This window comes from Citrus sinensis, chromosome 6, assembly GCF_022201045.2.
Source record: "Citrus sinensis cultivar Valencia sweet orange chromosome 6, DVS_A1.0, whole genome shotgun sequence".
NCBI lineage: Eukaryota > Viridiplantae > Streptophyta > Magnoliopsida > Sapindales > Rutaceae > Citrus > Citrus sinensis.
The window spans coordinates 24152804-24163573 of record NC_068561.1 but is presented as its reverse complement, the minus strand read 5'-3'; the positions used below and the strand labels follow the sequence as shown (position 1 = coordinate 24163573).

General features: G+C 31.9%; 1 protein-coding gene across 1 annotated transcript; it reads right to left on the bottom strand.

The window, feature by feature from the left end:
- Positions 1-3839: 3839 nt before the first annotated feature.
- On the bottom strand, positions 3840-7505 carry LOC102609880 (protein NSP-INTERACTING KINASE 1). Its single transcript, XM_006482274.4, has 11 exons — positions 7108-7505; positions 6815-6947; positions 6613-6684; positions 6383-6526; positions 6228-6299; positions 6074-6133; positions 5896-5993; positions 5624-5770; positions 5189-5530; positions 4622-5001; positions 3840-4514 (listed from the first exon to the last, which is right to left on the bottom strand). Exons 1-11 carry the CDS (start codon positions 7205-7207, stop codon positions 4194-4196), a joined length of 1869 nt encoding a protein of 622 aa, XP_006482337.1. The 5' UTR covers positions 7208-7505; the 3' UTR covers positions 3840-4193.
- Positions 7506-10770: the final 3265 nt, after the last annotated feature.

The following is a 10770-nucleotide window of genomic DNA, read 5'->3' as shown; positions in this document are numbered from 1 at the left end:
CTTACCTTCTTCTTCTTCTTCTTTTTTTTTTTCCATAACGTAAAAAAGGGAAATGGAAAAAAGTTCCTTGTTTCATCTTTTCTAACCGTTTTACCTGTAGCCGCAACTAAAACTAAACAGAAAAATTCTTAGTAATGATTTTACAAGAAATACTCAATAGGGACCCAAATGAGAAAAGGAATAAGTAATGTTCTTAGTAATGATTTTATAAGAAATCAAGGACCCAATTATTTTATTACCCTCCTTTTTTGGGTTACGTTTTGCGAATCATATTTCTACAAATAAACGTGTATAAACTAATGTGTAATGAAGAAATTTACTGTGTAAAGTTATGATAGGTCCATTAATTAAAAAATTATTATTATTATTATTTTTCAGTCGATCTCTTTATACTATGACAACTTGTATATAAAATCGTTTGTGACACTTATTATTATTTTTGCAAAATAAGTATAAGTTTTGCGTGACTTAAATAAGTATGTTTTAAAATTCTATAATACTTATAGGGGTGGGCATGAGTTGGTTTGGGTTGGATTTTAAGTCAACCTAAACCAAACCATAAAAATTTAGATTCAATCCAAACAAACCCAAATATTTTTAATCAAACCATTTGGGTTTGGTTTGAATTTTATTATCAAAATAATTTTTATTTTAATAAAATTTAATTATATCAAAATTATAATAATTATTAATTGTTATTAATTATTAAATTGATATTAAAATATAAAAAAATATAGTGGATAAAAATTATAAATTTTACAATAACTTAATCCTTAAATTAAAGAATACTAGAAAATCAAAATAAAGTTTAATCACAAAAATTATTATTTCTCAATAAATAAGAACATACACTTTAATAATAAACTTTCACAAACATGACATTAACAATCTAATAATAAATTTTGTCACTTGTTATTTATTTAATTATGCAATATTTATTTTTATTTATCGTTTTGATAATTTTGCGTTATGTTGTCTACTTATATGCTTAATTTTAGGGAGATTGCCAGTTTCCCCCCTACATTAATCAACATATATCATTTTCCCCCTTCTGTTTTTGTAATGGCTAAAAACCCCCTAATAGTATAAGTTTACAATATTACCCTTATTTTCAACTACTCTTTTATTTATATTTATTATAAATTAAATAAATCACATGAATAGAAACTAAATAAAAAATAAAGCATTAAAAATAAGAAATATATGTTTTGATATTAACAAAAAAATTAATAATACAATTTTTTATACTTATTTATTTTGTGAAAATTTTCTTATAATAAATATATAAGAAAATTATTAGTAAAATGATAAAAAAGTTATTATAAGAAAACTTAAATGACAAATAAAAATTTATTATAAGATAAATAATAAAATATTGTACCTATACTTTTTACATTTAATTTAAAAATATTCACAAAATAAATAATTACAAGAAAAAAATTTATTATTAATTTTTTTGCTCATATCAAAACATATATTTCTTGTTTTAATACTTAATTTTTTATTTAGTTTCTATTCATCTAATTTATTTAATTTATAATAAATGTAAATAAAAGAGTAGTTAAAAATAAGGGTAATAGTGTAAACTTATGTTGTCAGGGGGATTTTTGGCCATTTAAAAACAAAAAGGGGGTAAATGGTATATTTTAATTACTGTAGGGGGGAAAGTGGCAATTCCCCTTAATTTTATTTACATTATGATATTATATAGTGTGCATGCTTTATGTTCTAATTTCATTATATGGTAAGCAAAGTTTTGTACATGGCCTAATATGGGCATTACATTCAATTATTGATAAAAAATTAGCCGCCATCTAGCATATCGGACCCAGTCTAAGCCGAATTATTATTGATCACTAGTAGAGCCTCCTGCTTTTTCTAAGATAATCCTTTCATGTGGGAGGAATTATTTTTGTAAATAAGAAAAAAAATTATGTTATTTACAACAATATTTATTTAATTTAAATTTATTTTTACTGTTATTTTCATTTTCTAACTGTTGACAATTGATCACGCTGTAAAAAATTTAATGGTGGCCTTTCACTTATTTGTTTTCATTTATTTCATTTGAAAAATTTGAGTGTTGGAGTTTTGTCCTTGACCCATGGGTAAACCATACCCAACCCATAATGAAATTGTTTTCTATATAAACCCTAATCTAACCCATTTTCATGATTTATCCAACCCAAATCATTTAATTTGGTTTGAATTTGGGTAAACCCATGGGTTGTGGGTTTATGCCCACCCCTATGCAGAGCTAGTATTTGATGATAGTTGTGTGGGCGCGGACAGTGTTGATTTTTCTTGCTCATGTCATCTCTCACGTTCTGTTATCTCATCGTGGCCCAATCAACACTTTCAAGCTTTCCATTCGCAACAAACCATTGTCCCATCATTTTGATTCTTGGATACAGTTTCTTTCAGGGAATGGTATAAAGGAGCTCACTTTGGAGCAGATTTTTGGCGATGGAGAAGACAGATACAGATACGTATATGAGACACAGGCTTTGATACACTGTTAGTCAACAATGTGACCCTTGTAGTTTGATTAAATAAACAAGTAATAGTAGGTTTCATATTGTGATATTAGTCTCACTTCTTCTTTTTAATCGGTTGCATTGAATTTCAACCAGTCCTAATTTTTCATGTAACATTGGGCTTTATGGAAAGGCTATCCCCGATCTCTTTGTTTTAATGTACTAACTTTTTAAAAGGTACCACGTATGTAGTAAGGAGCTCCGGTATCGAATTACTATAATAAAATATGATCATATAATTTGTCCCATTGAATAAGTTGATCACTTGATCAAGAGTATAATTGTCGTAATTCTTGTTGATAAATAGAATTGAAAAAAAAATTATTGAAAATATCAAAATATCTTTGAGACAAAAGTCCTATTCAAATTCATATATAAGTAAATAAGTTGAAATTATAGTAAAACTAAAATAATTAACACAAAATATAGGGAATTTAAAGACTCTATGTATTATTCTATGTTTATGCACATAATCATAAACCTATAAGTTAAAGTAATCAATTACTCGTTCGAAAAGAATAAACACAAATTAAAGTCACCAAGGCCAAGTTGTTCTTCACTTCTCAAGATTTATAGATAATATCCAAATGATGATATTTTATCAGTGTCATGTGGATAGCAAATATAACATTACTCAACAACAAATTTCGATAACTTATCCTTAAAGTTTGGAGTGCCTTTGGGAGTGAGGGAGTAAAATCCATAGCTGTAGAGTAAAAGCTTTTGTTTTTAAACAGCTGAGCTATTAAGTCCAGCTGTAAAGTGTTATCAAATGCCTTGATAGCTGGGTTTTGGCAGTTCAACTGTCTCACATTACTCCCAAACATTCTCTTAATTTATTTTGGATTGTTAAATTCTTAAAGGATATTTGTCGACCACACCGAAATTAATAATCTAGTAGGGTAATAAAAAGAAGATTTTTTATTGAAGAGAATTGCAGTCAGTTGAATAGGCATCAGCGGAAGCAAGAGTAGGATATTCTTACTCCAATAAACCCTCGTATTTATATTAAGCAGCTAGTTGTATCATGACTTGATGATTTTTGGCACGGCTAGAAGAAGACTAGTATTTGTTGCCCTCCGAATGTAAAAGGTACAAATTCAGTGTAATACATAAGATAGATTTTTTTTTTGGGTATGAATTAGCAGAAGATATTTTCTTGCAATGTCCTGAATTCATGTAATAGATTTCTGAGTGTTCGTCGGAGGTTTGTGAAAATTGGACTCAGGAGCAGGATGTAAAATTTGAGTCATGAGCAGAATGTTTTAAGAATTATATAAAGTAAACGAGAACATGAGTCCATTCTGAATTATTTTCCACATCACTTGAGAATTAAAAGGTTACAATCATGACCAAACTCTACAAGGTCAAAAATTTGAAGGGACAACTCCTTGTAGAATTTTCACTCGAAAGGAATACCAAATGCATATGAAATATTCATTCTAAAGATATTACTTTCTCAGACTAAAGAAACTGTACAGTTGAGAGGAAAAAAGAAAATACATAAAGCTGTTTGAACCCTGATGTACCGCTATTATACAACATACATTATGAAGCAATACAGGAATTCTTGCAGGGTGGCTTCAACTATACTCTATTCTTTCCTCATTCTAACTCTTGCGATTGGGGGAAAATAACTTTGTATCTTTAAGGATTTTACCTAGGTCCAGAGAGTTCCATTGCTTGGACTAGTAAAGATGAATCATCCGTGAGATCAGAGTATCGATCTGATGAAGAGAATTCATGGGGTTTGCTTTTGGTTGCTTCTGCTCTTTGAGAAGCTTCCCATCGTTCTGCAAGGCCATCGCCTTCCAGCATTCGAACAACCTCCGACATTTTAGGCCTGTGGGCTGGTAGGTATTGAGTGCACAACAGAGCCACTTGAACCATCTCCTCAAGCTCAATTCTGTCGTAGTTGTTTTTCAGGTCCTTATCTACAAGCATTTCAAGCTTTTTCTCTTGATGAATTTTCTTAACCTGCAATGATAATTAATCCGATGTCACTAGATGAATAGGTACAACATAACTGCTGAATGTTTGTCAAGGATGTAGGAAAGAGAAGAAAATAGAGAATTTTGGCTCACCCAATCAAGCATGGCTCCTTTCTGGTTAGCTGCCTTGCCATATTCTAGTGCTCTTTGGCCTGTGATTAATTCCAGTAAGAGGATGCCAAATCCGAAAACGTCTGTTTTCTCAGAGGACTGGCCTGTGGACAGATACTCAGGGGCTATATGCCCCACGGTGCCCCTTACAGCTGTGGTGACGTGAGAATCTTGGTGATCCAAAAGCTTAGCCAAACCAAAATCTCCTACAACTGCTTCACAACAGTCATCAAGTAATATATTTGCCGCTTTAACATCCCTATGAATTATTTTAGGGTCACATTGCTCATGTAGGTATAATAATCCCCTTGCTGCTCCTAATGCAATTCTCTTCCGAGTGCTCCAATCCAAAATTGGTTTCCCTGTCAAACATAAATGACGCGTGAGTTCAGCTGCCTGGAGTTGAAATTCGGAATATGGTCCATCTACTTGTAATAACAACAAATTGCAAAACACTGTTACAAGTTCTTGAGGATTCTAGTACGCAAATGAAGTAATTCTTTTTAGAATTACATTTACAGTTACTTTCACTTGTCAGAGTTGTTTTACCTTTGAGACGGGAAGCAACACTGCCATTGGACATGTATGGATAAACAAGAAGCCTTTCTGTGGGTGTCATACAAAATCCATAAAGTCTAAGGAGATTACGATGCACTGCCAAGCTGATCATCTCAACTTCAGTTTGGAATTGTATCTCTCCTCCAATGGCATTGCCATCTTTAAGCCTCTTGACTGCTACAACAGTTCCATCTTGGAGAATCCCTTTGTAGACGATACCAAACCCACCTTTTCCTAAGATGTTCTTGCTGCTGAAGTTATGTGTTGCAACCTGCAGTTCTCTAAATTGGAATCTCCTCAAGTTTCCTAGTGAAACTTCCTCGTGGTGCCGCTCTAAGAATTTCAAGTGAATAAGGAATGAATTCAAGGGATCATGCAACCATTTCATATGTAGTAGGAGTCAAGTTTTATGTTAGGATCACAAACCCTTAACATCGAAGAACATCTGTTGATTGCGTCTTTGCCTCCACCAAAGAAATAGTCCAAATACAAGAATGACGAGGGAGACACATCCCACACTCAAGCCAAATACAAGGGATAATTTGTGACTTCTAGTTCTGCCTGGTGAAGCAGCTGACGGAGCAAGAGGAATTGGGGTCAGACTAAAAGATTGACCCAAGTACTTGGAATTGAAAAGGTTATTGAAAATGGTGAACTGAAGTGAACATTAAGCAAAGTGAGAATTCTAATTTCCATACTTTGTGAGCTATTCAAGTTCATGGACATTGGCATTAGTTGTGTCCCATAGCAATCTGGTTCAGAACCCGTTGCACAGATCAGAGGGTTGCCAACAATGCTGCAACAACACATAAATTTATCATCTATTTTACCTTACAAATTCTATGATCTGAATGATAGTAAGTATTGGATGCTTACTTAAATGTTTTGGCAGAAAATCTGGGTACAGGGCCACTCAAATTATTGTAGGACAAGTCACTGAAGTTCAAATAATCAAAGAATGTTATATTATTGTCGTGAACCAAATTTAAATAAAGAACGTTCATTGATAAATTATGGTGAATACACTTACAGAAAGATAAGCTGAGTCATGCTAGCCAGCGATGTTGGAAATGCACCAGAGAGACTGTTATTATTAAACCTCCTATATGAAGTACAAAAAATTCATGTCAAATAGAGACCAAAAATATTGAAACTTATAAGAATTATATACAGAATTAAACTTACATGTATTGGAGACTTCTTAAGTGGCCGAGAGAGGAAGGGATTTCCCCAGTAAAGAAATTATTCGAAAGATCAAGTGTTTGAAGCTTTGTGAGTCTGCCAATCTCAGCAGGAATTGGTCCAGTTATGTTGTTATTCTGTAAGAGCCTGAAAGATCCAAAGCGTAGCAATAAGAAAGTGAAGCATTTCCATTTAGATATCTGAAAAACTATCCAAATTTCTTTGATACTTACACAATCTGAAGATTTGTCAAGTTGCCAATGCTCGGAGAAAGAGTACCAGACAAATTCTGGCTAGGAATTCCTCTGCAAAAAGAAAAGTTCAATTGCTCGCAATCTCCTTCAATCAATTAATATAGGCTGTTCAAAAATTCATACTACTGACAGATATTCGATATTTCTAAAATGTGTGGAATTAATTGCTATGAGAACTTACAGGCCAATGACCAAGCTCTCGGGAGAACAAGTAACCATAGTCCAGCTACACGGATCAACGGCATCCTCATCCCAGTTTTCAAGAACACCATGAGGATCATGTAGTGAGTGCTTTACACCCATTAAAGCTTGCACTGAAACAAAAATACCCAGATGGCGAAAAAAAAAAAAAAGAACTTCATTTCATACTCATTTGATGCCAAAATAATAATAATAACATTAACTTATTGCAAAACTAATAACAGATTCAACATAAGTAAAGAAGACAGAACTAAAGCTTCTATCTTAATTTACCTTCATAATTAACACCTTTAGCAGATAACAATCCATTTGCAGTAGTCCAAAAGCACAAGAAAGCCACAAAACAAATAGCAAAAACTTCCCTTATGGCCATTTCCTTTGATTTTGAATTTGATAAAAACTAGAAAATCCCAGCTGCAAAAGTCTGCTAGTGATTTACTTTGGCTGTCTAGCTACTAACTATAGGTGACAAAACAAGCTTTGAACTGAGTTTCTTTGGCTCAAAGAAATGCATAGATCAAAACTCAGTTGCTGCTTTCCATGGCAGAAATCCATCTACTAAATCTTGTGTCAGAACCCAAGAAAAAACACACAGTTTTTGTTGGTAATGTAAAGGGGAACTTAGCATGCCTGTCTCTGGGTCAGGAGTTTGTAAAAGAAAAGAATATATAATGCCCATATCTTCAAAAGAAAAAATACTGCCGAATGCTTTGGACCAGCAATATTCAAAATACAAGGATATAATTGGAAATTCCCTTCCTGCTCTTAGGCTCAATCATGCATGCATTTCTTTTACAATTTGTTGCATGCTACTCTAATTTTCACTCAAGTTACTGTTAAAAAAGTTGACAGTAGAATAACGTTAACAAATGTACAAGTAGATGAATACCCGTTACTCTTTTAAGAAGCATGGTTGTAAAAATTATACAAAAGACCCTGCATGCTTGACGTTTTCATTGTTTTTCTTGTTAAAAATTTGTTGCAAATTAAAAGTTTTTTCTTCTTAACATGTGGAGGCAAATTTGGTCTTAAATGTTTTGCAATATATCCATGTCTTTAATAAAGTCAGAGATTAGTTACAAGATAAAAAAAATTTAAATTTTACTATACTACATGATAAAATACAGTGCATTGAAATATGTGTTTATTTTATCTTTTAGTTAATCACTTACTTTATTAAAGTCAGGGATTCCTGATTAAAAAACTATATATATATATATATATATATATTAATAATATGGGTATTTAGAAATGATTATACAAATTTTGCAAAACAAGTACTTAAGGGGAAGCAAAATGCTTAGTGGGAGGATCCCAGAGGAGATGAGTCATCCTATGGCCCAGAGATAAGTATTGTTTATATTTTACTATTTCTTTTCTCATTTTAAGTATTTCATTTTTTTGAATTATGAGAGCATAAAGTACAAAAGGGGCAGAGAAAGTCTGTGTGTATGGGAAGGCATGCATTTGCTTTGTAACAATGGAGTTGGATATGAGAAGAGAGAATCCAACATTCCCCTGAATTTGGCCATACAGTAAAATTCCTAGAGTGTATTATTTTTCGTACCTTTTTTTTTGTGGGATAATTAATGGGGAATGTGAGAATCTCGAGAAAAAGGGAAAAAAGGGGCAAAAATGGGAGAGTGCTCGAGATTGATGAAAATGGATTTGTTCACCCACCCACCAATTTTTTGAGCCCCCATGACCATGAGTATCTTTGCTTTTTGCTTTCTTCACTTTAATATTGTGAAATGGTAAATAATTTAAAGCACTTTTGTGCTGTAAATGGGTCTGCTTTTTTCATAGATTCCACAAAGCCACTATCAGCTAACGGTTAGACTTGCACACACTTTCTTTTCTGTTTCTGCTTGTGGCTTTAAGCAGCAGACAGCCATTCCACAACAGCTATTCAAAAAGAGGAAAGCTTTTAAAAGCAAAAGCTGCCATTGCTTCTTCTAAGTCATGATAGAAAGTTTACATTAAACTTCAAACACATTCATGGGGTCCTGTAAAGAACTCTTTTATTGGCATAGGAATTGGACTGAACCTACTGTTAAGCAAAATGAATAAGTGACATATTGATTGGAGTACAAATTAAGTATTCCAGCTCAGTCAGCATAATAGAGTATTAATTAGTTTAAGCACCGTGTTGGCTCCTTAAAATATATATACATACAGGTTTTGGACTGCAAAGCCTGAGAAACAAAAGCGATTACATATTTACATAGAACACTGTTTTTAAGGGATTACATGAAGTGCCCAAATGAAGGAATAACAATGTGCAATGAGGGCTAGCTATTTGATTTAGTTCCAAGAAGTAGTCCATGTGATAATCACGGGATAGGAAGGACCCCATGTAACAAAGTGACCAAATCCATAAGCCCTTAAAAAAATATTAATAATAATAAGAAATAAGAAAGAAAGAATTGACCGAACAGAAGACAAGAACACAGAACTTTAATATTTTGAAAATGACAAATATGTCCAGGGATTAGGGGCCAAATAAAACAGAGAACAGCTAGATTTCATTGTCTCTTTCTTCACTTACCTCACCTCTGCAAACTACAAGCAACCCTAACAAATTAGGGCGTTCCCGATATTAGATGCTTACGGTCACAGCTAAAAGCCATAGAAGCTAGATATAAAATTAAAAAAGTTTTAACCATTCATTTGTCCGCATTGCATGTCTTTTCTTTCTTTTGTCCTTTATAAAAAATGATAGATCGCTGTGGCTTTGACGCACTTATTAACACTAGGAATCATATAGCATTATGACACGTGTCATAGGCTGGACCCTTTGAACACGTGGCTGCCCATTATTGGATTTCTCTTGTTGGCTGTGAACGGCCATATATCCTTTTATTATGCCTTAGACAGTGGCTAATTGAACTTACATTAAGCTAGTATTTATTTGTTGGAGTGGTAGTGTGGAGTGTGAATTCCTCACATTTCAGTGTTTATTTACCTTAAAAAAAGGGGGAGTGGGAGTGGGAATCCATGGGTCTCACTCAATTTTGGAGTGGGAAGTGGGATTCCCACTCCCATGGGGGAGGTGGGAGTGGGAATCCACTCCCCCCTTTTCCCATTTTATCCTTATAATTAAAATTAAAATAAATAAATAATATTTAATAAAATAAATAATATCATATTTATTAAAAATAATAATTATATCATATTTATTTTATTAAATTTAATAAAATAAAAATAAATAAATATTATATTTAAATTAATAATATTAAACATTAATTTTAATAAATATTAATTAATTATTTAATTAATAATAATAAATATTTTATTCTTAAAAAATATTAATTTTGTACTATATTATCAATAATAATATTTCATTTGTGTTGCTATTATTAATAATTTTTATTCACATAATTAAAATTAATAAAAAATTATGATTTACATAATTAAGAATATTAGTAATTATTATTAATTTATAAATATAATAAAATATTTATTTTATTTTCCAAATATATTTTTTATTAATTTTTTAATTACAAATTATAATTCTGTATATAAGTATAAAATTGTAATTTAAAACAATTTACTCCCAATCCAAGACAAAATAAACAAATAATTGGGATTTTGATTGACAATACATACTTTCATTTAGTCTAAGTAAACACCCTACTTCCACTCCCACTCCACACTCCTAATCCAAGGATTCCCACTCCTCAGAATTCCCACTCCAATCCAAAAAATAAACGCAGCATAAGAGAAAACGAATATTGAAGATCACTCGTATATTTTATTTATATAATTATTAGGACAAGCATGAGAATAAATGCCGGATAAACTAAAGTATGGACATTAATAAGATGTGTCACGTTTGTCTATATCATAAAAGACCATCAATCATCTATATTCTTATTGTTGCTTCGTATTGGAATGAACACTTTTAGTATAAACTAATTAGAATAAGCTTTTGAA

Coding starts and splice junctions, on each gene's coding strand:
- LOC102609880 (XM_006482274.4), bottom strand. CDS start 7,207: ATGGCCATAAGGGAAGTTTTTGCTATTTGTTTTGTGGCTTTCTTGTGC. Junction 5,994..6,073: donor TTTTCTGCCAAAACATTTAA/GTAAGCATCCAA, acceptor GTGTTGTTGCAG/CATTGTTGGCAACCCTCTGA. Junction 5,771..5,895: donor GAACTTGAATAGCTCACAAA/GTATGGAAATTA, acceptor TTGCTCCGTCAG/CTGCTTCACCAGGCAGAACT.